At 46.3% G+C, this 26,433-nt stretch overlaps 1 protein-coding gene and 1 long non-coding RNA gene across 3 annotated transcripts in view; one reads left to right on the top strand and one right to left on the bottom strand.

Moving 5' to 3' along the window:
- Positions 1 to 20,816, bottom strand: part of FHDC1 (FH2 domain containing 1) — a 38,606-nt gene extending 17,790 nt beyond the window's left edge. Inside the window, exons 1-4 of one of the 2 annotated variants that reach the window (XM_079154538.1) lie at positions 20,693 to 20,816; positions 14,003 to 14,634; positions 6,208 to 6,269; positions 5,590 to 5,692 (exon numbers count right to left, since the gene is read on the bottom strand). In XM_079154538.1, coding sequence (XP_079010664.1) covers positions 5,590 to 5,692; positions 6,208 to 6,269; positions 14,003 to 14,497 — 660 coding nt within the window. In that variant the 5' untranslated portion in view covers positions 14,498 to 14,634; positions 20,693 to 20,816. Of the gene's footprint in view, positions 1 to 5,589; positions 5,693 to 6,207; positions 6,270 to 14,002; positions 14,635 to 19,425; positions 19,592 to 20,692 lie in introns of those variants that run through there. The other variant, XM_079154539.1, reaches the window with a different exon arrangement.
- A 179-nt stretch (positions 20,817 to 20,995) lies between these two features.
- LOC306670090 lies at positions 20,996 to 22,480 on the top strand. The gene is made up of 2 exons (XR_013766315.1): positions 20,996 to 21,172; positions 21,622 to 22,480. It is a non-coding gene; the product is annotated as an uncharacterized lncRNA (long non-coding RNA).
- Positions 22,481 to 26,433: the final 3,953 nt, after the last annotated feature.

Raw genomic sequence — 26,433 nt, 5'->3', positions numbered from 1 at the left:
CCACAGGGGAATACTTTCTTCTGCTGCTCATTTTTATTTTCTAAAATATCTACAATGAACATGCATTGCTCTTATAAAAACTATATTAAATAAAGTCTTTAAACACACAAATATTCCTTTCACTGTAATAAAGGAAAGCAGAGTTCTGATGTAGGTGTATAGTCCAACAGCTGACAAGTGGAAGTGCAGGCAAAGAGGAAGTCCTCCAATATCTCACAGAGAAAAATCATGCCCTACCCACACAAAAAACTGGACCAAGCAACGGTAAAACCACTTCTAAGGCCTCTGTTAATAGAGTCTTCCAACAAAATTCTTTATGGTAAGTAGTACCTTAGTACTCTTGGTGAAGCACACAGTCTGTCTGTATAGCTACCTATTGCCTGTAAGTACTTATCACTTTTTAATGCTGTTTCTTTTCTTTCTTCCTTTCTTCTTCTTCTTCTTCTTTTTTTTTTTTTTTTTTTTCTGGTGCTGGGGATTGAACCCAAGACCTTGTGCATACTAATCACTCTTTCTTACCAAGGAGTTACACCCCCAGCCCTATTATTCCTTATAAAAGTGTACTCTCTTCCATTCCCTGCATTATGATTAATAACACGATTTTAAGTTCTTTGAAAAACAGGACATTCAAAAACATAAAAAAGTATTTTCAAGCCAGGCATGGTGGTGCACACCTATAATTCTAGAGACTCAGGAGGCTGAGGCAGGAGGATTGCAAATTCAAGGCTAGATTAGCAACTTAGTGAGGCCCTAAGCAACTCAGTGAGACAAAATGGGTTTGGGATGTAGATCAATGATTAAAGCCTCTGGGTTCAATCCTCAGTATAAAAAAAAAGAAAAAAAAAAGGATTTTCAAAGATCTACATACGGAAATATCTACTTTCATTATTTGAGAACATAAAATGTAACAGTGCAAAGTCACACCCTAGTATTATGTCTGATTCTTAATTTTTTTTTTTTTTTTTTTTTTTTAGTGGTACTGGGGATCCCAAAGCTTCGTGCATTGCTAGGCAAGTGCTGTACCACTGAGCTACACCCTCAACTTTTATTTATTTTTATTATTTATGTATTTTGCAGCACTGGGGGGCTGAACTCACAGGCATTTTATTACTGAGCTATATCCCAGGCCCTTTTTCTTTTCCAGCCCTTTTTAATTTTTATTTTGAGACTGGGTCTCCCCAAGTTGTCCAGGCAGGTTGGCCTTGAACTTGAAATCCTACTATCTCAGTCTCCCAAATTGCTGGGATTAGAGAAATGCACCACCCACCACACCTGGTTATTATTGTTATTTTTTTAAGATCACAAAATAGCCATTTGTAAAACTGCATTTGCCTTACCCACAGAGCTACAAAGTAAAGTTACCATTTTTAGCCTTCCTGAATGTTGGGGCACAAGGCACTTCTGGTTTAGCTAAACCAAATCAGTAGCTGGTTTCTGAACTGAGAAATCCCTACGATGAATTCTGATCCCTTCTGAAACAGAGTAAAACAAACTGCTATATATGGGCAGGAGCAGAACGAGGCTGTGCCTTTTGAAAAGACCCTGTATGTAGCACGTACGAAGCTTCTGGAAACAACAGCACGGATTTCAGTCTTAAGTGTATGAACAGGTCATGCTAAGGAAACTTGGTACATACTTCCATTAAACATGTGCTGAACTGTAACTGAGCAATGATGAATCCCCATCACTTACGTAAAAGGCTAAAATGTTTACAGATTTCAAGAGAATGGTGATGGAAAGACAGTTTTTAAATGCCAGGTGTACAGTCCTTCATTCTATTTCAAAATGAGATTTATGTTCATTAAGAGGGATTACTGCACCTTCCCAACGGTAGGGAAGTAAAAGAGAGGTGAATGAACCCTATAATTATTATGCATTCTCATCATTATCAAAAAGCATTTATTAAACATTGTTAGGCATAATTTTGTTGGCTGAGCCAAGAGACTCTCATTAGGACCCTGGCTGGGCCCAGTTTCTGTCATGTTAGCAAGAGCGTGCTCCTTATGTTCTCAAGTTTGAAGTGGCAGGGCTTCCCACAGACACATCCGCCCACAGAAGACCCTCGGCGTCTTCCCTGTCAACCCCTCCCAGTAGCAGCAGAGTAAATGAAGAAGGTGGGAAAGAGCAAATGAACATGTCTGGGGGCTGGGGAGTAGCTCAGAGGAAGAACACAGCCTTAGCAAGTGCAAGGCCCTCCGTTCTAAACCTGGCACTGAGAAAAAAAAATTTTCCAAGGCGGGAGGAGGTAACTCTTCCAGAGAGCAGGGAAAGTTTCCAGCACCTTCCAGCCCTGGACCCTGACACTGAGAAGGCTGATGGGACACCAGCCCATGGCACAGGAAGGGCTCGCCAGGTGGGGTAGGATGCCCTATACCTCCTCATGCCCCTTCTTGGGCACGGGACACCTTGTGGGAGCAGAGCCCGCTGGGTGTGTTCACTTCTGGGCCAACTTTCCTCTGCAAGTGTTAACCACACACTGGAGGAAAGATGAACAAACACGCCAGATAAAAGATTTGTGGTGAAGGGCTGAGAAATTCCTGACAACAAATTAACCTTGGCTTGGCTGGCTGGTTTGTCCGCTGAGAAGGCCGAAGAGAAAAGGGCTGTTTCCGCTCATAATTTCCAGCATGCTGATAAGATTACAGTATTATTCGAATGACACTCACTCACACCAGGGCTCTGTGACAGCAGGTGATGAAAGGCTGTGAGGTGGCAGGGTGCCAGGCACAGCTTTGACAACCCTTGCCCTTCCTTCCTCAAGGGAGGTGGTGGAGGGCAGCAGAAAGAACTGCTGCAGGGTCAGAGGGATCAGGGTTCAAGTGCATCCCTCCTCTACCGCCCAGCAGTCACGGGACACCCTCTAGCCCCTGAGAGCCTGGCTTCTCCTTTGTAAAATGAGGAAGGAGTCTGTTAAAATGTCACTGTAAGGGCTGGGGAGATAGCTCAGTTGGTAGAGTGCTTGCCTTGCAAGCAGAAGGCCCTGGGGTTCAATCCCCAGCACTGTTAAAAAAAAAAAAATGTCATTGTAAGATTTAAGTGAAAAAATACACAAAATAATCACAGCTATGACTGACTGACCTGTGGGCCAGGCACTGGGCTGAGCTCGTTAAATACACACTGCATTTCATTAAGCAACTTAGCCAGACCCTGTCTCTAAATCAGATATTTTAAAAAGCTGGGATGTGGCTCAGTGGTTAAGCGCCCCTGGGTTCAATTCTTGGTACCAAAAAAAAGTGGTTACGCACACACTTCTGCATTTATCAGCATATTCCTGCCACATTCCTAAACCTCCCTTGCTTTGCCCTGCCTCCTCCCTGGCCTCATCCTCATCCTCCAACACCCGGGAGACCAAAGAATGAGTCAGGTTGTGAGTCTGGGTGGTGCCAGAGCCACGGTGTTGGCACCAAGGCAATCTGTCCTTGGAAGGGGCATCAGTCACAGGCGGCTTCAGCTTTCCCCACGACCACTCTGACAGCACAGATCCCAGGAGTTCAGGGAGGGGCGTCCTGGGAACTGTCAGGGTTGCTACTGAAGGAAGCTCCCAGCTGAGCGTGGAGGGTGTGGCGAGCTGAAGCCAAGAGTCAGTAATGTAAACAAGGGGCCTGAGGGTGGCCTGCAGCAGGAGGGCCAGGGGAGAGGCGCTGAGGCTGGGTCCTCCGGCTGCAAAGATGGCTGGAAAGCCCAGCCAGTGACGACCCCAGTTAGCTGTCAGGGTGAGAGGGCCGGGGCACGCGGGCCGTGCTTGGGTGGGTTTTCCTCATCTGGCCCTTAACATCCTTCTTTTCTAATTAGATCCCACATTCAACTCAAAAATAATTTTCTCAAAGTTTTAAAAAGAATTCTTTAAAATGTGAGGGGGTTGACAGCTCATCTGCTTCTCTGAAAAAAAAAAAAAAAAACCTTTGCATTTTCTAATCGCTTCTGAATTTTAAATGAGCGAAGAAGACGTTAACTAAAATGGAATTCCATCTCCCACCTCTTGGTGGCATGAAGGTGGCAGCCCAGCTTTCCTTTAGTTAGGCACGAGGGCGCTTCACAGGCACTATCAACTTTGATTCTTGCTTAAAAAACTGATGAGATCAGTTAGGAGTGGGTACCAAAAGCAGTCCTAAGGAGGAGTCAGAGAAAAGGTCCAAGCAGGAATAATATTCCGAAAGCAAATAAATTTCTTTTTGTTTTGCTTTTTTTTTTTTTTTTCAGTGCTGGGGATCAAATGCAGGGCCTTCTGTGTGCTAAGCAAGTGCTCTACCATTGAGCTACATCTCTAGTAGGAAAGCAAATAGATCTTCTTAAAATTCACATTAATTAAGCCCCACCCATCCTAACAAAGATTCCGGAACTCCTATTCTTCAGCGAAAGAAAAAAAAAAGAAAGAAAAAGAAAAAAGATTAAGGACTATTCAGTGTGCAGGATCCAGGGTAAATTATGATTGAATGTACTTTTCTTTTAAGATCCTTCACTAGCATTAATAAATGCCATGAATTAATATGGGGTTAGGTTAATTACACTTAATTTACAAACAGAAAACTTGAGGTAAAGAGAGAGCTGCAGATTATTTCAGATACCTAGATAAAACTAGAGTCTGGTTACCCACGAATCTACACTTGGCATTGAACTGAAGAACCACCAATGTAAGAGAAAAAGCCCTATCCCACCTCTCTTCTTGTTACTAATGCCATTAAAAGTCAAGTTCCATAAATTATGTGTGGGAAAAGAAGTGGGGTGGGGGAGGGAGGACCCAGCAGTCTGTGTGAAAAGAATAATTTATACAAAAGTCATCCTTTGTCCTTATAAAAATGTCACCCTTTATTTTTACTTATATATGTAAATACATTTGTAAGCTTCTAAACTGTTTTATTTAAAAGTGTATAAGCACATGTGTCATTTCCTACCGAATTTCTCATCAGAAATAAAGGAAAATATCATCACAATTTTGGAAGATTTTATAAAATTCTTCTGTTTCTTCCTGTCAAGCACCTAACCACTCAATAATTCAGTTAATTTGGTCCAAACAAAATACATACCTTTATATTATGATACTTTTAGCTACCACAGCAATTTTCACCTTTCACTAAATTAGGTAAACATGATGTACTAACAGTTCACACACCTCTCCTAATTACAGAGCATCTTCCAAAATGATTGCTCCCTTTTTCTTTTTTTAAAAAGTGTATGTATTATAAAAGAACCCCGGATCACCCTAGGCAAAGGTCATCGTTAAATGATGGAAAAGAAAACTAAAAATTTATTGAGCTCTCATTTGCCAAGTACCATGCCAGATGCATAACCAGGGTTTAGTCATCTCGGCAGCCTGATGAGGTAAGGGTCATTATCCTCATTTTACAGGTGGGGAAACTGAAGTTCACAGGAGTTATGGACCTTGCCCAAGGTTCTCCATTAAGGTACAGCTCCATCTGCACCTTACAGTCTCTCTGACTCTGTAAGCCTGGCTGGCTCTATGGGGTCGCCTTTTATTTTTATGGGAGAAAACTCTGGCTCTGGGCAGAAGAGTGCCCTTCCCACGGGAGTTCTGACACTTCCAGGAATGCCAAGCTTTTTGCATCGCTCCTCACACCCAAAACTCCTTACCTCTTCCGACTCTGGCAAAAGCTTCAGAAATTCCCGCAGCATCTCTGATCCATAATGCTCACTCTTTCCTTGATGAATATCTTCTACAATGGACTGAGGAGACCTTGAAAAGATAATGAATCACATTCCATGTCACGTGGCTGCAGTGTCAAGAGGGAACAGGCCTGTGGAAATTAAAACAGATCGCCTCCGCCCTCCTTCCCATCCCAGCTTCCTCCCAGGCTGGACTCTTCTTTGGGGGAAGAAAAACAATCCCTGTTGGTCTCCCCAGAATTCCCGCAGAGCCCCCTCCTTTGAGTTCAACAGCGATTTGCCTTCTCAGGCCAATCTCCACTGAAGGAGCAACACTAGAGATGGATCTAGAACTTCCCAGGCACAGCTGGCCTGAATGGACAGCCCTGGCAATTCTGCTCACTTCCGGCAGCTAGATTACGCTTTTACAGCAGAAAGTGTGACAGACACTAGCGGACTCCTCTGCTGCTCCTCTGAGGACCAGGTGTGAGGAATGCCTTTGGCTCATATTAGCAGTTGAACTTCAGCTGGTCACACCCACAGACTTTGATGCTGACAGCCTGGAGAGGTGACTAAAAGCTCTGAATGTGTGCAAAGAAATCTTACTTCTTAAATTGCTTAAGAAATATCCCAATGTTCATGCTCCGTTTTGCATCTAAGATGGTAATCTGGGAAAAAAAAAAAATAGAGACACAGATTATTAAAGTACAAACAAAAAGAGCCGGGGGAAAGAACACTGAAACCTGTCAAACTGCGACACAAACTAACAAAGGAATAATTACCAATTCGTCAATCTGGTGGTTATAAAGCTTAATAATGTTATAAATATGAATATTATCATCTCTCCAAACTTTCTGCCATGTTATATTTTCTGAAATATAATAATTTTGATATTACATAATTTTAAATATATAACATATCTCACAACATAGGGTTTTTTTTTTTTTTTTTTTTTTTTTGGTGGTGCTGGGGATTGAACCCAGGGCCTTGTGCTTGCAAGGCAAGCATTCTACCAACCGAGCTATCTCTTCAGCCTATAGGTTATCTTTTGACTTAAATATGGCATAGCTCTTCCAATGTACTGTCAAAACCCAGATTCAGGCTGCAGTATTTTAACTGTTCAAAATTAATAATATGGGAGGATTTTATCAGATTAGAAATTAGAATCTTCTTCTTTTTTTTTTTTTGGTTGCTAAATACTGAAGCTATTTCTAACTCTAGAGGTAAATGCATGAAGGAAAGATAACCTACAACAATGGCAATTTTTTCCATTTGTTTTTTGGTGAAGGGAGACTAACTAAAATAGGAATTGTTGTTATAATCCTCTTCCTTCCAAATGTATGTGATTCATTGTGAACAAAAGAGAATCAAGTTTCAGACTAAATGCCTGATCTCTGGGTCCGCTTCTAAGTTTATAAGCAGCAGCAAGACTGGAGACTGTTAACCCACGTCAATGTCACTTCCTGGCTATAAGGTTAAATTTTTACATAGTATTGGTGCCTTCTTTTGAAGACTAATCTTGAACAATCACATTATTTACCAACCTATGGGTCTATTTCGTGTTAACATGATCACCTGCCAGCCATAAAATAAACTCCTCCTAAGTTAAAAGGACAGACTTCCTATTGGAATCCTACCCAGGAATTGCAGTTCAAGTTCAGTGTGAAGGGAGAGGGAGGAAGGCGGGAGAGTTTTTCCTGTCAGACTCAATAAGCTTTAAGGAGTAAAGTTGGTACCAAAAAGAGGAATTTCAACTTATGAAAACAGAAAATGTGCTTATTATAGTTCATAAACTGAAAGATCACAAGTATAAGCATGCATATTGATATAATTATGTACACATCTGAAAACCTTTCTCTGCATTCACTTCTACCTAGAATGGAGAGAGAACTCATTTATATTTCTCTAATTAAATCAATGCCTCCTGCTATATTTAACCCTTGCCTTCAGCGTCCTCCCACCCCCACAGGCTCCGAGCCCCACCCTCATCCTGTCCACCCCTCACCGCTCTGGGGTTCTGTACACTTGGCTTAGGTCCATAACCATTGTTGCTGGAAAAGTGATGGAGAAAATTACTCGTATTATCCCTATTTGACAGATAAGGAAACTGAGCCTCAGAGATAACATTTGGTAACTTCCCTAAAGCAGTATTGGCATAGAAGCACTAGCCTGGGTCTCTCCCATTCCTCTTCACTGTAGTTTCTGTGAGTTTTAGTACTGGTGGGCTTCCTACATAGTAAATGTCCCCTCCCAGGCCTGGTATTCCCATGAGGAGGTTTCTCCAGAAATGGAGGCAATTCTGTAGAAATTTGCCACCCACAGTGCCTGGCCAAGTCCTGGTGACCCAGAGTTATATCTTTGGGGACACTGGGCAGACACCCATTCTCAGCAGGTAAGACAACCTCCAGGATCCTCGGCCTTCCTCCAGGGGCTCAGCCCACCATGCTCAACCCAGGGCAGCCACTGCCTGTAGGAAAAGTTGTCTCCACAGCTCAGGCTGTGTTTCTGAAACCAGTCACCAGTTCCTAAGGAAAAACACGGGCTGGCCTTGATTGAGTACCTTACAGAGAAAACAAAGCCCTGTGTGCAAATGAGACAACTGATAACATCCGAGGGACAGGCCTGCTCTCTCCAGGCACCCTCAGGTTTGCCTGGTGCCTGAGAAGCCTCTTTCTCCTACCTTATCAAACTCCAGCCTTCTAAGCACTGTTATAAAAGTGTTTGTTAAAGTCCTCAGAGGGTTATCACTACACGTGTAACTCATCTTATCTCACTCCCCAAATGCCAGCTGGGCTGTCTCAGAGCTGGGCCGTCTCAGAGCTGGGCCGTTCAGCAATGAATCCGTTTGGGACTGGGCGATGGTGCTTTGGAGTCATTCGGAGAGTGGAATCTGTACCTGGGACCCCACCTGGGTGGCTGTCCAAGCTGAGAAATCAGAGGAGACAACAAATTGCCCCCAAACAGGGACGAGGCAACCAGCCAATGAATGCATTGTTGTCCGTCCCTGCCCTGGCTCTAATCGACCCACCATCTACTCTTCTAGACACACCAGGCGCGTAGACAGGACTGAGGGCCACAGAAGCCAGTGCTGCACCATCAGGTCCAGGAGGCATGCGACAGAGTCCATCAGCTCCTCCCGCAGAAGAGTGGAGAACCCGGCGTTATAAAAGCAAGGGGATGTCAGGTCGTGTGCCCTGCTTACTTCAAGGACCTCCCGCTAGATTGTGAAGGGGACTTGGCTTCAGTAACAGCACCCCCAAAATTGCCAGAGTGGCCAGGCTTGTGATGTCCTCTGAGACCCTGCATGAGCTGCTGTGCCATGCAGGGCAGGGTGTGCTGTGTGTGATGGCTGCATTGCACCTCTTGCTAAAGCCCTGGAATGACATCTCCCAGTTCTTCTGCTACCATTCTTGCAGCTTCACCTGGCATTAATCCGTTGCAAAATCTGCCTCCCATATCCTCTATAGGAAGAAGGAACTTGTTTAAGTTGCAGTAAATGACAAATAACATTCCCTATTCCAACATTTTTTTTTTTGGCACTAGGGATTGAACCAGGGGCACCTGACCACTGATCCACATCCCCAGTCCTGTATTTATTTGTTTAGAGACAGGGTCTTGCTAACCTGCTTAGGGTCTTGCTAAGTTGCTGAGGCTGGTCTCAAATTTGTGATCCCCATGCCTCAGCCTCCTGAATTGCTGGGATTGATTACAGGGTGTGCCACCATGCCCAGCTATTGCAACCATTTTTAAGTGGACAATTTTAAGTTGTATTAAGTGCTGCCATGACCAACATCCATATCCAGAACTTTCTCATCTTGCAAAACTGAAGCTCTGTGCCCATTAAACGCTAAGTCCCCATGCCCCAGTCCTTCTCTTTTCAGTCTCTCTGACTACTCTAGGTACCTCTTACAGGTAGGATCATACTTTGACCTTTTATAACTGGCTTATTTTACTCAGCATAACGTCCTCAAGGAAGAAGAAACTTACAAAATCACTTCTGTTTCAGTAACTCAAAGGCAGCTTCCTCATCCTAACACTGAACAGTGGCCACTTCAATCCCACTTCAAATTCTGAAAAGCAAAAATTTAAGTAGTCCTCTATCCCCTAATATAGACCTAGCATTTGGTCTTTGACAGTTTTTTATTTTCTGGGAGGCTGGCTATCAACTAGAAGTTGGTGCTCATCTCACTTTAGGAAACAAACCAAAACCCCCGCTTAAGCACATTTAAATAAATAATAATTTGAATATTCGACGTCATTCTTCAGTTCTGGTTGTGAGCGTGTCCCAGAACTTCAGGACACACTGGGATCATCACTGCAGTCGAGGAGCAATGACGGATCCCTGAACTGCAGTGTGGGAGAATAAAACGTAACTCCTTGCAAATTCACAGAAAGCAGTCATCCTCTGTCCCTGCCTCCTCCTCCTCTCTTTCCCGTTCTCTTATGCCAGCTAGTGATTCTAATTACTTCCTATGTGGTCCCTGCACATTCTGTGTCATGTCTCAATATTTGCTTTTTCTTGGGGAATCCCAATTTTGACCTGCAGAGACCTCAGAAGTGTCTGTCTGCTCCGTTGGTCCAGTTGTCTGTTCCGTTACCTTTTGTTTCCTTCGGAGGATACTGAATGACCTATCCTTCAGAGGTGGTCATCTTGCAGAGGGGACACAAACCCAGCGAATGCTATTAAGGGAACCAAGGGACAACTGTGACAGATGGACAGGGATCTGGCAATTTCTCAGGGGATGAGATCAGCAAACTCTGGAAAGAAGGTGAGTCTGAGTCCTCTTATTATGATCCCCAGGAATATATCTGTGCTATCTTCAATTACTTTATTACAGTTTAATTACCATTGTACCATCACATCTGAAATCTTTCTCAAGTTAATTTTTAGGTAACAAAGACACAAGGACGGAACTAGTTCATAACCTTCTTCCCCCCACTAAATGTTCTAATTTACTACTGTAAGTGTAGTTCTATGTTCGGCCATTCCAAACTCAAGGCTTCCCTATCTTCCAGCAAAGTCTCCTTCTGTGGTGGAATGGAACTTATTTGTAATGGTTTAGAAGCCCTTTAAAGTATAAGCCAATTGCATAATGTCAGCTGTTTCTGTGGGAGGTCATTACCCTGCAAGGGGACATAATCTGATCCTCTGCACGTCTGAACCTCAAGAATTACAGCCTGTGTTGCAACGTGTTTTAACAGCCCGAGTTGATGCTGTGATCCCGAGCTCGAGACGGGTCCTCTGCTGAACACGCTGTTGTGCTCTCCAGGCCGCCTGAGGACTGCTACTTTTGACCCTGGACTCCACTCACTGCAGGGTGAGTTGGAAGGTTTATTGCTGATCTGTGTCAGACTATAACTCTGTTGAGTTATAACTTCTTTAGAAGAAAATCTAATGAGAAAAGTAACATGTATCCTGTTCTTTTACTGTAAAAGTATCCCTAGTACTTCCAGCTATGTTGGAGAACACATGAAAAATGGAAAATAATTCTGGATCTCCTTTAAGTGACAATGTTACCCAGCATGAACTTAAATGAGTCAATCTAAACTATTTATACCTGCTTACTAAAGAGCTGAAGAGTTAAGATTATCTTAAATCAGTCATGCTGATTTAATTTTCCTTTATGATATGCAGTCGTTCAGAATAAGACCTACAGATCTTACTCTTTCTACAGTGTTGAAAGTACAGATCTTGCTGGGTGCGGTAGTACACTCCTGTAAGTAATCCCAGTGGCTCAGGAGGCTGAGGTAGGAGAATGGAGGGTTCAAAGCCAGCCTCAGCAACTTAGCAAGGCCCTAAGAAACTCAGGCTGTCTCTAATAAAATATTAAAAAAAGGACTGCGGATGTGGTTCTATGGTTAGGTGCCCCTGGGTTCAATCCCCAGTACCAAAAAAAAAAAAAAAAAAAAAAAAAGTACAGATCTTTGCACCCCTGCGTGTATTGCAGCATTATTCACAAAAGGTAGAAGCAACCCAATTATCCACCAAGGGATGAATGAATTAAAAAAATGTGGTACAGGCATACATGAAATGTTATTTGGCCTTAAAATCCTGACAAATGCTACAACATGGATAAAACTTGAAGATACTGTGCTAAGTGAAAGAAGTCAATCACAAAAAGACTGACCCTAAATGAGGTCTGGAGGGTAGTCAAATTCATAGACAGAAGCAGAGTGGAGCTGCCAAGAGCTAGGGGAAGGGGGAACTGGAAAGCTATTGTCTGATGGGCAGAGTTTCAGTTTTGCAACTTGAAACAGTACTGGAGACAGATGGTGGTAATGGTCCCACAATCATGTGGAGGTACTTAAGGTCACTGAACTGTAGGCTTAAAAATGGTTAAGGTGGTAAAGCTTAAATGTGTTTTACAATTAAAAATATTTTAGGGCTGGGGATGTAGCTCAGTGGCAGAGCACTTGTCTAGCATGTGTAAGGCCCTGAGTTAACCTCAGGACCACCAAAATAAATAAATAAAAATAAATAAAATAAAATAAAAATTAAACTATTCCTCTTCCTCTTATGCAAAGTCCCTTTATCTGTCAAAGTCTCCTTTTGATATTGGAAGAAGCAAGAAGTCATTTCCTTTAAAAACAGAAGTTCAAGAAAGAAAGGGGCATATGAAAAAAAAAAATAAAAAATAAAATTATACCTAGGGTCCAGGGTTGGAGGTAAGCAAGGAGAAAGATGCTTTTGCCTGAATTTTAGACTTGGCCTGGAAATGGACATTTTTGCTCCGGCCACCGCTGGGGAAGGACGTCAGGCCGGTGCCTCTTCCTCCTGTTCGTTCTCAGTGGTTTTCAACCTCTCTTCAGTTCACAACACAAAGCGGCATGTTCCCTTCCCTCTCTCCGGAGTGCCTTGCAATGTTCCCAGGCTACAGAAGGTGCCACCTGCTCTGCCCGGGTGGCTCTCCTCCAGGGACAAGGCGCTAACCCCCCAGGCATCCAGGCTCTTCCCTGAGCTGCATCCCGTCTCCACATGCAGCCCTCCAGGGGCTACTTCAGGATCCTGGATCTCAGCAAGGAGAGCCAGGAGAAGGCGGCAAGCCATGGCCACTGTACAATAAAGAACCTCTGTTGGAGCTGGGGCAAAGGCCAGGGTACTAAGGAAATGACTTAGTGCTCCTTCCAATGCTGAGAGGGGACTGGCAAATAAAGGGACTTTGCAGAAGAGGAAGAGGCAGGAAGCACTGCGGCACCATGGCTTCTCCTGACGAGTTCCTTCTCCAGTTTATTTCAGTTTATTTTACACCTAAACTATCCTAATCCTGGCCTTCCCAGAGTTTCATAATAAATAAACTCCTGGCGATCTCAACAGGGGATTCAGGCAACCAGCTTTCAGGGCCCCCAAGTGAGCTGAAAGGAGGAGTTAACAGGGTCCTGAGCCAGAAAGAGAAAAGAGGCCAAGAGTGTTGGCTCAAGAATTCAGTAATGCATAGAGCGAACGCTTCATCCGGGGCCCTGCCCACTCTCTTATCTAGTCAGTTCCATCACTGACCTATTTTCTCTGCTCCTTTACAACAGATTAAACAATGAAGAATTTATGCAGTATTGCCTCTCTCTTCCCTCCGTCCCTTTCTCCTTCTTCATTCTCGAAGGAGGGTTCCGTCCTTCCTACCTTTGAAGCATTCTTTCCTTTCAATCCCTGGCTTTCTAATTTCTCCTAGCAAGTAAAGGTTTCTTAATTGGCTTTCGTGTTTCTAAACTGGGAGTACTGATGAATACAATTTTGGGTTCAGTTTCTGTACTGGATGGTGCCCAGTTAATATCTTATAATTTAATAGCTTTTATTTCCTCTCAAAGTGAGACATTGAGTGTGAACTGGAAATACACTGCTTTACAAAATCTATCTGAAAATAGCTTTTATGCTTTGGCTCTCTGGATATCTCTCTTCCACAATGGTCAGAATTTAATAGAGACATGAGAAATAAAGGTTATCCCAAACCACATGTTGAGGGAAAGCTGCAGGGGAAAATCTGGGTAAAATGCTGGTAGTTGATATCATTTAACAAAAGGCATTTGACCCTAGACAGCTCTGGTTCATTCCAGATAACCAAGTTCAGGAGCCCAGTTTTTTGTTTCAATGAAAACTAACAATCCTGGACTCTGGTGGAACTTCTCCACCCAGGAAACCATCCCAGATGTGCTAGAGACAGGGCAGTGCTCAGAGGCCAGAGACCAAGGGCCCCTAACTAGCATGCTCTCCGCATGAGGTCATAGTCCCCGAGGACATCTGGGAGGATGCGCTTGCAGGCTCCTCAACACTTCCACTGCTGGCTCAAACTCCTCATAGGCTCTTCCATCATCTCCAGGCCACATCCCCTTGCCTTCTCTTATTTCTTAGTGACAGGCAGGATACCGTGATCGCAAAACAACGGGGCACGGGAGGACTGCCGGCCCTTACCTCTTCCCGAGCGTCCCTGAAGGATGAATTTAAAGATCCTCCTCTCCTGGGGAGGCAAGACTTGCTGGTGTCTTCTTGCTGCCCGAAGAGCTCCTCGATGGTCTTGGCGTCGATCTGGTAGTGATGCTGCTGCCTGGCGGCCAAGGTCCAGATGTTGGTCTTGCCGCGAACTTGCTCCTCTGGAATGGTTTTCCAAAAAAAGCTTCTCATCCTCTTCTTACCCAGAGAACTGTAGCCATTCATGTGAGACGTGGGGGGTGGTCCTGGAGGGGGAGGGGGTCCAGGAGGCCCCCCGGGGAGCGGAGGCGGTGGAGGAGGAGGAGGGGAGGGGGAGCATCCTTTCCCTGAGTGCAGACATGGTGGAGGTGGAGGGGGTGGAGGTGGCGGCGGTGGCGAGGCTGGGGGTGACTCCTGCCCAATCATGAATCCAGCTGCTGTGGCGATATTCCCATTTTCTTTATCACTGGCCAGGGAGACACAATTCATAACATGCATAGTACTGTTGCCTTCTAAGGAGATAATTCCTTGACCTTGGAGAGGCAGACACAAACATCAACCTTGTGTCACGCTTTTTTGCCAGCGAGTTGGCAGCCAGGAAAAGAGGCAAGTGTTCTGCGTGTCATCTTCCAAACCTGCCAAGATAAAGTGAGTTTAAAATCTGCACTGGCAAATGATTCCATACCAGTCATCCCCCCAGAGCCAGAACCAGACCTCCTACTGAGGGTGGGCATTCAAGTCAAGGACATCCCGAGGGGCATTAGGAGGAGCTAATACTTCTCTGAGTGTGAACCAAATTTTACCGGGAAATACTGCCAAAGCAGTAAGTGCAATCTGGAAACCTTCCCCTCATCAATACAGCATACCTTCACTGAGAGCCTACTATAGGTTCAGCAAGTACTGCTCGCTTTATGAATCACTACTTGTTCACCAACTAGTTCATTCTCTTTTGGGCAATGGATACCCAACCCCTCGGGAAACTGCCCAAATTGCTGAAGCATTAGGCAGGTAGTGACCCTGCCTGTTTCCAGTCTGGACCTGTCTCCTACCAATCAGTGGGCCAAAAGGCATCTTCCACCATGAACACAATAGGCGGGGCAGCTGGAGATGACGAAATAATGGCCCAGCTCATTTCCCTGGAGTCAGGGTCACTATGTTCCTGCTCCACTGGGTGATGTGGCTTTCCCTTAAATAGAGAAAAGAAGGCCAGGTGTGAGCATTGCATGCTCTGTGTCTAAAGCAAGTCTGACTGCTTACAATACTAGGCAAGTCCCTTGGTCTCGCCAGAGTTCAGTGTTCTTATCTGTGAAATTAGGAGGCTACGTTAAGTGACCTTTAGCATCCCCTCCAATGCTGTCATCTTGGATTTTGTTAAGCTGCTCTTTGGAAACCGTCAGAACTTCCACCCACCTCTTCTGTTTCATGACATTATCTAGCAAACAAGAGATACACAAGGGTATGCTGCCCATATCACATCTGCCACATGTGTGTCCCTTATCCACATAACTCACTCACACTGGTGGCCTTGTATCCTTAAGGACCTTTAAATGTTTGGTTTTGGTTTCAGTTTGTTATTGACCTGATGAGAAACAGGGTCAAAACAACTGCGCTTCTTCTGATACAAGGACAGGTGTGACGGGGTGGGGAGGGGGTGAAGCGAGTAGGTGCAGCGTGTTGAGAGAGCCCTTTTGACTCTTTCTTTCTTTGAGAAAAGGGCCCGACCTCCACAGGGCTCCTGGTGTGATTATCCTTTTACAGCATCACTGCCAGAGACCAGACTTGATGAACACAAGCTAGGCAAACGGTGCTGGATCTCCCGAGGTAAACTGTGTGACAGCACTCATCAAACATTATGAGGTGTTTTACATAAAGCCACACGTAAGAAAGCGAGGACTGCCTTGGAAGTGAGAGAGGAGATTCTGAAACCCAGGTCTGCTACTTTCTGCATGCTCAACCTCAGCAGAGATAGGTCAGTTAACCTACACTTTAGCATGTTTCTCTACAAAATGAGGATGTACCTATTTCACTGACTTGTATAAGAAAGAATGAGCTAATACATGCACGGTTCTTACCAAGATGCCAGGCACATATTAAAAACAACAACGAGTTGCTCATACGCATATATGATTTTCATTACCTTTGCTTTGAAATGTGTTTTGGGTTTATAGATAAATCTTAGTTCCCCCTAGTTGCTAAAAATATTTTTTTAAATTACTTCCATTTTGGGCTATCAAAGTTTGTGGTTTACAAGATCTGTCCTTTTCCAATACTTAGTAATTGCATACTAAATTATCTTTTCATTACAAGAACAAATATTTTTATGAAATATTTGAAAATTTAGGATGTTTTATTTTTTGATGCTGGGAATTGAACCCAGGGCCACACGTATGCTAAGTATATGCTCTATCACTGAGCTACACCCAGGGCCCCTGAAAATTTAAGTTTTGAAAATTGCTTATATGTGAGTAGAAAATGTCATTTCCAGAGCCAGAGCTGGAGTTCAGTGGTAGAGCGCTTGCCTAATAATATCTGTGAGGTACTGGGTTCGAGCCTCAGCACCACATAAAAATAAATAAATAAAAGAGAGGTGTTGTGGGCTGGGGTTGAAGCTCAGTGATAGAGCACCTGCCTAGCATGCATGAGGCACTCACTGGGTTCAATCCTCAGCAGCACAAAAAAATTATTAAGTAAAATAAGGGTGTTATGTCGACCTACAACTAAAAGAAAATGTTTGTTCATCTACAACTAAAAAATTCATATAAAAAAAAGAAAATGTCATTTCCAACTATTCATGGGATACTTTAAAAAAACTATTATAGGGATTTTTAAGTGTATAAAATAGTGGCCTTAAGTACATTCACAGTATAATGCAGCTATCAGCACTGGATAACTTCTAGATAAGTAGAATTAAAAGTATGTATCCAAGCCGACCTACAGCTCACTTGAGATGCAACAGGCTTGCAGAAGGATTTTTCATAATTATCATCAGGGGCATAACGAGGCTGTTTTCATAGCTGGCATCCCTAAAGCAATGACTCATTGTCAATTACAGTTTATAGTTATATTTGAACTCTTCTTTTTTCAAGACCGTACAGGTAATTTTGGCAGTTTATTCTTACATATTTTAAAATACTCTTGTACATAAAATATTTCATGTATAGAAGAATTGCTAATCCTCCAGTTCACTTCCAATTCCAGGTATGCTGACATATTTATATATTATCTCTCTAAGAATGGTAATAGCTGCGGAGTAACTCAGTGGTGGAGCGCTTGCCTAGTATGCTTCAGGCCCTAGGTTCCAGCCCCAGGTGATAAGCTAAAAAAGTCTACAACCTAGAAAGTAATAAGTCATTCAGTGCTGTACATATGTGCCATCAACCGCCCCCCCATGCAAGTGTAGAAATACTGATAGTGAGAAAGACTATACACTCAAAGTTGGTACAACATCACTATCTTTTAACACCAAAGCCCCAAAAGGTGCACATCTTTTGAGTATTGCGTTTTGCACAGAGGAAGTACTGAATAAAATTCAAAGTAAAAAGTAACACGTTGTTAGCTAGCTAAGAGTTGTCATGATTCAAACCATTGTCCCATCTCTGGAAAGAAGGCTATTTTTAAGTTAAAGGAAAATGTCTCACATTGTCGCTGGTAAGTTGTCTGGTTAATTTTTTCCCAGGGTAACACACAAGGGTCCTAGCCCCCCAACAGCTTCTCCTGAATCAGTTCACCAGTAATGATTAGCTCTGATGCTAACGCTTTTGATGCTAATGCTTTTACTACCCGTTAACTTCCATAATGCTTTCCCTTCAGGCAAGATTCCCAATGTCACAGTGGCAGTAGGAAAAGGAGAGCACAGACAGAATCCTAACTCATTCCACATTCACATAAAAGAACATTCATACTGCCCACAATACAGATGTAGTGTATGCTCTCAGGGACACCTGGAACACGCAGGTGAAGCCACAGCCCTGACCGATGACACTCCCCACCTGTTTCTCACATCTTGCAACTGCCAATAGGGACAATGGGATTAGACTTGGTTCTGTCTGGGACATGTCAAGCATCCCATCAATCTCCCCAGGACAGTGACAGCTAGTATTTAACATCTTACCTACAGGCTGGGGACCTCAGCAGCAGGGAGGATGGCTGAGCCTGCCCTGAGTGAAATGCAGGGCTTCATGGTTAGGCTCTGAAGCTGAGAACTTGCTTTCAAGTCCTATGAAGTGCTAACGACCCTTCAGAGGTGGGCTTGAATGACAGACCCTCCAGGGGGTGGGGGCTGTAGCTCAGCTGAGCATCTTTTACCATGTGGAATTTCAATAAGGCAACACCATGATCACACATTTAATCAGCAGCATTTAATCAGCAAGCAAAGGCTCAGAATGAGAATGTTGCTAAGGGTCTTCAGTGGCTTCTGGCTTCATAAATGCTCTTCAGCAAGAGCCTTGCCCTTGGCTTCAGAAACATCCTGAGGTTCCCTTCTCTTGAAGAGAGCACGCAGGAGAGAAGAAAGGAGTGTATGGAGGCTTCCTCTTACAGTGCCTTTCCTGAAAGAGGGTCAGGCCAGTCCTGTTGTTCAGCTGGACACTCTCCCCCTTGGCCAACAATAATCAGAAGGAACGCCAGTGCCAGAAAAATCTTTCCCCCTGACTCCTATATCACAGATGAGGTGGGGGTAGGAAGGACTGGCCCACATGCTTCTGAACATGAACCTGGGCAGAGAGAGCCAGGTTTGGAGAGAACAACACACACCTATTTTAGCTGGGGGAGAAGAAAGGTTCGGGAAAGTTCAGACAATTCTAAAAGGTAGAATTTTTGCTCTCACTGCACTTCGTCCTTAAGAAGTCTCCTCCACCAGGACCTGTCAGTTACTAAACAGTGTCAGCCGGAGCAACCACACAGCCGATCCCACTTAGAACGTCCAACCTGGCACTGGGGCCAGCAGTGAAAGAACGCAAGGGAAGACATTTCCAAGAGAGCGTGTGTGTAATCCGTCCCATCACGTAAACATTCACAGCTGCCCTGCAGCAACACCCCGGAGCACAAGAATGCCTGTTTCTAGATGTGCATTTTCAGTTTCTTCTCTTACTGTCCCAAAACCGAGGTGGGGGAGGGGAAGGAGTACACGAGTGCCAAAGGATGCTCTTGAGAGAGGGAAGGAAGCGCTCGCTACTCATTCCAGGAAGACAAGCGTGGGTCAGCAAAGTGGGGGGCGGGGAGTCAAAGACTACCGAACTCAAGGAATAATTTCTGTGCAAACAGATGTTTGAACACTGACTACTGAGTCTGAAAGAAATTCGGCGTGGAGGGCACGATTCCTTGCAAGTCAATCTGGACGCAGGTTTCCTAGGTCTGTGCTTTGAGAGAGGTCCACCACTTCTTTCTGTCCCCAACCCGGCGTCCCCTCCCCTGCCCGAATCACTCACCAAAATGCCACTGGCTCGGCAGCCTCCCGCAGCGCCCAGCACCGAACCCGGGTTGGCAGCGGCGCTCGGGGGCAGCGGGAAATACGCGAGTGGGCGGTCCCGGGTCGCGCAAGCCGCGTCCTTATCTGGGCCTGGCGGGAGCGCGTCGCGGCACCGACGGCCGCCCCCAGCGCCGCGCAGGTTCTGCGGCCGCAGCCAGGCAGCACTGGAGACGGGTGCGCTGGCAGTGCGGGGACAGGGGGTCGGGAGGAGCTCGACCCTCGCGAGTGGTCGTCTTCCCTCCTCCCGCAGATGCCACTGCGACGGCCGCCGCGCCAGCTCGCTCCTTCCTAGGTCCCTCCGGTCGGGGCGGGCCGAAGGGTCGCTCCGCCTGGCCCTGCGCCCCCCACCCACGCTGACCCAAGTGCCCGCCCCTCTGCGGGGGCCGCGGCGCAAAGCTCCCACAGGTGGGGGAGGGTCAGAAGGGGAGGTGTCTGCGGGCTGAAAGCGAAAGGGGGCCTTCCGGTCTGCGGTGACCGCCCCGGGCTACGCCCCGTCCTCGGACCTTGGCTGCTCCACTTCCCTGCGTCCCCGGTCTGGGGAGGAAAACCTCACTGTCACGCTCCGCTCGGCCAAAAAGGAGCAGCGAAGAACAGGCGAGAAAAACGCATAAGGGAGACTCCTGGCGTTAGAAACGGGGGTCGGAGGATGGAAGCGGGAGCCCGCTGTCCAGGACCTGGGGACAGCCCCGGTCTGGAGGGTGGTGACCCACCGGCCTCCGCCTCTCACGTGTGCAAGAGCGGGGCGCCGCTTGGGACATGAACTTCCAGGACGAGCAAGCCCGGGCCAGAACCGCCGTGTCCTCGGCCCGCGGCGCCCGACTCGGTCCCGCCAACCCCGCACCCACTGTCGCAGGGGTCGCTGAGGCTGCGGGCGGGTGAGCGCGTCCAGTGCGGGGCTCCCGCTCTCCGCGACACACTGAAGTCGCAGGAAAGCCCCACCAGGCGACCCGGGTCCGACCCGCAGGCAGCCCGCAGCCGGGCCGGTTCTCCGGATGCAGGTCCAGACCCGCCCGTCTTCGCCTCAAGACAAGGGTCGCCGCCTCCTGCGGCCAGGAACGGGCGGCCACCCAAGTCACCGGGTCGGGGATGGAGGGAGCTCGAGCCTCCTCCCTCCCCTCCAGCCTTCGCGGGAAGCCGGAGAAGGGCAGACCCGCCGCCTGTCGCGCTCCGCGTCCCCGCGGCCGCACCCCGCCCCCTGGAGCCCGTGGGCTCCGCCGCTCACTCACCGCGCCCCGCGCCCCGCGCCCCGCGTCCCGGCTCCCGCCGCAGCCAGCAGCCGCGGCTCCCGACGCCGCCGACTCCGGCCGGTCACTGCAGGCCCCGCCGCCCCAGGACCGCGAGGGGGCAGGGCAAGGCGGAGCGCAGCGGGGCGGGGCGGAGCCGCTGCCTCAGGTAACAATGCTGCGGACCGGGCTGCTCCCCGCGCCGGCCGCGAAGGGCAGCACGCCCTTTCCTGCTCGGCGGCCTCCCTCGCTCCTCCTCCACCCTCTGGGCGCCGCCGCTGCCGCCAGCGCGCTCGCCTTCACCTGCTCGGGGCTTTCGGGTGTGGGGAGCCGCGGCTCGCAAGCTGCTCCCGGTGCGCGAAGACTGTTGCGGGGTTGCGGAGGGAGATAGGCGAGAAGGGCGACGGAGCCTGCGCGGCTGTGAAGAGGAGCCGGGTGTCCTAGTGGAACGAGCTAGGAGGCGCCACGCTGGCTTCTGAGCAGGCAAGCGCCTTCCACAAAGGAGCCTCTGCCGCAGCCTCCCGGACACCCTCCTCTGCGCACACGCGCGCGCACACACCACACACACTCAGGCAAGCACGCACACTCTCCAGCACACTCACGCACCCCCGCGCGCCGCGGCCGCGCAGGGCCCGGTCTCCCTGGAGCATTGGGCAGCACTTGGAGGGCTGTCCCAGTCGCGTGGCCGAACTTTGGCGGGCCCGAGCTCCCCAAGTCTGCGCCTTCCTGGGGCCTGGCAACCTGTAAATTTGTTACTTTTAAAAAATCTTTTCGTTTTATTAAAGACAAAAAGAACAGCAAGAAAAAGTCTCTTCCAGGCCTGGTTGAATGGATGGGCGCTGTCTGGGAAGCGCTCCTCCTAGTCTGCACAGAGGGAAACAGAAATCGATCTTATTTATTTATTTATTTATTTATTTTTTCCTTCCCCCTAGTGACTTGTGACGCCAGGCAGTGAGGAGCGAGTCGTCAAAGAAAACTAATCTCGGGCAAACCGGCTGCTAGAAATCAGCCGCCGGGGTGTGAGGCGCCCTCTGCGGGGATGAAGTCATCGCCACCTTTGACTCCGTGATCCGATAACCGACCTTGGCTTTTCCAGCCTCAGGTGCCTGAGGACTTCCTCCTTCTCCACCCTGGTCCTCGGTTCCTGAACCCACAGGGCAGAATTCCTCGTGTGCCTTGGATAGAAAAAGAGGAACTAATAGCGTAGACCTAGCGACCAAGCAACAAAACCCCAATCCGAGTCACCAGTAGCTCGTTTTCTTGGTCATGGATCAGGCGTACACTCAGAAAGAGGAAACGGATGCAAGTAAGATCACAGAAAATCTCAAGGAATGAGAAAATGTGATTAAAGACAGCCCCTTATTTTATTTTGAGATTAATCCCAAATGAATATTGACTAGACTGGCAAAAGTTAAATTACAGGGTGCCCTAAGGGAGGGGCGGAATGTTATCCTCTGCCTTTCTTTTCCCGGCAGCCTTGTCCGATGGGGAGTCCACACCCGCTGCCTACTTCCCACTCCTCCCGCCCTGGGAACGTGGGCTCGCAACACTGTAGTGAGCATGCGCTCTAAAGCAGTCACCTTTTAGCCCTGCCTGGTGATGCTCACCTGTAATCCCAGCTACTGGGAGGCAGAAGCAGGAGGATCGCTTGAAGCAGGAGGATCGCTTGAGCCAGGAGGTCTAGACCAGCCTGGGCAACACAGCCAGACTCCCGTCTCTTAAAAAAAAAAAAAAAATCATTCACTGTTTGAGGAGCCACATTGGGCAACCCAACCTGGCCCCGGTTCCTTTGGGCCCCCTGCAGGGTCCTGGCCCACAAGGGCTTTCTGCTTTTCTGGCCTTCCCTGAGGACCCTTCTTTTCCTTTGAGGATGGTCAGAAGGCTCTTCCAGGTCTCTGTCTCCTATTATCCATTAGTATCCCATGGAATGCCTTTTCACTCCAACCTGCATGGTCCTGCTTTGGTGGGGCCTGAAGCTGTACAACTTGGGAGGGAGCGTTTTAAATCACAATAAAAACTTATAAACACAAGCTGGGTATCTATCCCTGGAAGGATCGAGAGAAAGAGGGACATGGAAATACAAACTTCAAAGCAAATCCACTCCTTATTTTCCTACTGCTGGGACTCTTGCTTTCATTTTCTTCTAGTTTCTAAAGACCAAATTCAGTATCTAAAGTGTCCTCATCCTTCTGTCAAAACTGATCCTCTTCCCTCCCTCCTTTACCTAAGTGTTCTTTTGCGGTTTTAGGTCTTGTTTCTGGTTCTGGGGTTCGAACTCAGGGCCTTGCTCTCTGCTACCTAGCTAGGCCAGCCTAAAAGCTGGTTTTTAAAGGCCAAATCCCAGTTTTTCATTTGGGTCTCTCTCTCTTTCTCAATTCCTTAAATCCATGAATTTGCCAAGTTTGCCGTTCTTTCCCAAGTAATCCCTCTTACGTCCGAGCTTTATATCCATTGTCATCACACTACCCCAATTAGAGTAAGGGGGACCCGAGGTCTCTTGGCTGCTGGCCATGGTTCAGGCCTCTTGATTCTCCCAATCCCAGAACCCCCACTTCCTGTTTTGTTTTATCCTGGAGAAGTTAACTCGGACCCACTGGACCCACTGCCTCAGTGTTCTTTCCGCTTCCTCTGTCTTCTCCCTAAATCCATCTTGGAACTGCTCTGATTACTGTTTTATAAGTCTGATTTCATTCCATCACCTACATGCTCACAACCTTCTGCAGGTGCACCTGGCACCTTCAGGAAAAAGGTGGCATTCTTCAGGCTGACAATCTGGTAGCATTCTGCCTTCCCCCACAATCTGGTGTGTCCCGTTTTACACAAGTGGCACACCATGCTGCCTCAGAATGTGTCCTGTTTGGTTTGACTCATTTTTTGTATTATACACATTAGGTAGACAAAAGGTTTTTGAATGAAGCAGAGCAAACTCTCAGTTTTTTGAAAAAATGATTTTTTTTTTTTTTTTTTTTTAATTGAGACAGGTTCTTGCAATGTTGCAGAGGCTGGCCTCGAATTTACAATCCTCCTGCCTCAGCCTCCGGAACTGCTGGGATCACAGGTGTGCACCACCACATCAGGCTAGTTTTCATATCTTGATGCATTGGTTCTAAGGCTACAAATCTAGAAAATAATTTTTTCTCCATCTACGAATCTGCTGATGATTAACTATACTCTCATCTCACCTAAGTTTGCACCTGCCAGGAAAGAGCTTCAGTCCATTCACATCAAAAAATGTGCCAACCAGCCTGAAAGCCACAGGCCTCCTGAAGCTGAGTGTGGCCATGGGACTTCCTGGCTTGGAAGTGGCCGCTGTTGCCAGTGCTCTTGAGCACAGGGCAGTGTGGCAGCCCTCACTTCCCAAGCAAGCCAAGCCTCTCAAGGAGCGTGTGTTAGTTCTGAGTGTGGCCCGGGCAACAACGCCAGGCCCTGCAGATGTGCTTTCCCGCCTCCCTATGCGGCTTGCTCTTCCCTCCCCGTGGCTGTTCTTTCCATAGTTTGTTTCCTTTCCCCAGTTCTTTTCTTCCTCCTTGCTTCCCTCAATCCTAAGGAGCCCTGGGTTTCTTCTGCATCAAGTATTTTGTATTGTTTTCCTTTTTAAAAAATTTTTATTTTAATTTGTTCTTTTTAGTTATGTATGGCATAACTAAATGAACGTATTTTGACATGTCATTCATGCATGGAGCATGACTTCCCATTCTTGAGGTTGTACATGATGTGGAGTTTCACTGATCATGTGTTCATATACAAAGAGAGGGAAGTTATGTCTGATTCCTTCTACTGTCTTTCCTATTCCCATCCCCTCCCTTCCCTTCATTCTCTCTTATCTAATCCAATGAACTCCTCCCCACCATTGTGAGTCAGCACTCACATTCAGAGAAAACAGTCCGTCTTTGGTTTTGTGGGATTGGCTTATTCCACTTCGCCAGAGTCTCCATTTCCATCCATTTATCAGCAAATGCCATGATTTCATTCTTCTTTATGGCTGAGGAATATTCCACTGTGTATATATACACCACGTTTTCTTTATCCATTCATCTGTTGAAGGGCACCTGGGTTGGTTCCATAGCTTAGTTATTGTGAATTGAGCAGCTATGAACACTGATGTGGCTGCTTCACTATAGTATGCTGATTTTAAGTCCTTTGGTATATTCCAAGGAGTGGGATAACTGGCTGAAACTGTGGTTGCACCAATTTTGTATTTGAAGCAGTCATTAGGAACCACTAAACAAATCCTAAGCAGAAGAAATAGCTTTAACATATAATAGGACAGCATATCACTTCTTTTGTTTAGCTATCAAAAACAACTGTGCAAAATGAATCACATTTCAGGCTCTATCCTAAAGAATCCCTTCTAGTTTTTAAACAGACTTACTTGCTGAAGGAGTTAATCTATTCTGAGTTGACTCCAGTGTCACATTGAAACCAGTTCCCTGACTACAGGGGGAAGCAACCAATTCCTTTTAAATCTTTCTCCTTCCCTGCCTCCCTTCCTTCCCCACTTCTTTCCTCCCTCCCTCCTCTGGCCTCTTTTTATGACATAGACTGATATTTACTTAATCTTTTCATGTTTATTCTTCTTAAAATATACATCTGATGAGATCAGCTGTTCAGTATTTAGATTATAGTTTGTATCATTACCCCTTAAAATGGGAAACTGCAGACAGAACAAACTGCCAACTCTATAGATAAGCAGACTCTTTATCAATCCACCTTCTAGCAATAGCCATTGCCTAGAGAAACGTCTGGACCCTAGTTCCTTCAAAGGGTGAAAAGCATACAATAAATAAATCAACAATACTGTTACTGTCACTAATATTGGCATCAAATATCTTATTGGCAGGATGCAAATGTCATATCCCTGGAATTTTCCAAACCACTTTTGAACTGACAAAATACTTTATTTTTGCAGGCTAAGAAGAAATTTAAATGATAAATGACTTTTAAATATAGTAAATATAGTAAACAATGACTAGGCTCTGATCATTAAGAGGGGTAAACTTTTTTTTTTCCCTGAATGCTAAGTAGTGATTTCTGAAAGTTTTAAATAGAAAATGCTTTCCCCGTGCTAACATCCATGGCAGCATTAACGGCATCTCTCTCGCCCGAAGTTCAAGTTCTTCTCAATAACAGTGCCTGCAGTCCAAGGCTAGCCTTGGCAATGTAGTGAGACCCTGTCACAAACTAAAAAAATGAAAAGGTCTGGGGATGTAGCTCAGCGGTAGATCGAGCACCCCCAGGTTCAATTCCCAGTACCAAAAAAAGAAAAAGAGGTGCCTGATTTGCTTGCGAGTGGGAGAGACTCAAAACAACTCTTAGCTAACATATAGAAACATGATAATGAGATCCCTTATGACCCTTTTCCCCACCTGCCTAAATTTACTTGGAGCAAATGTTAATTTTCCCTCTTTTTAGGATGTGGGTATTGGGTGTTGGGAGCTGGAGAGGAAAAAGAGACAAAGGAGAGAGAAATACTATTTATAACATTGAATCTTCATCCAGAAACCCTTCAGGTTGACCTCTTCTCAGTTTCCCACTGATCCAGTGCTTCGAAAACCATCGACTCAGTCACCAGTGTGGGGTCTGGCTGTCCTACCATTCAAATCCCAAGCGGAAGAAACAGCTTAACACACCACATGACAGCTTATGGCTTCTTCTGCTTAGCCATCATCAAAAACTCTGAGGAAGAGGAATGAAGCTCAAGAGTAGGTCAGATGTCAGTTTCTTTTGCTACTGGTTTTAACTGT

The sequence above is a fragment of the Sciurus vulgaris genome, assembly GCF_902686455.1.
Source record: "Sciurus vulgaris genome assembly, chromosome: 9".
Classification (NCBI taxonomy): domain Eukaryota; kingdom Metazoa; phylum Chordata; class Mammalia; order Rodentia; family Sciuridae; genus Sciurus; species Sciurus vulgaris.
Note: the sequence above shows the minus strand (reverse complement) of the source record. Positions and strands in the feature narration are given on the sequence as shown.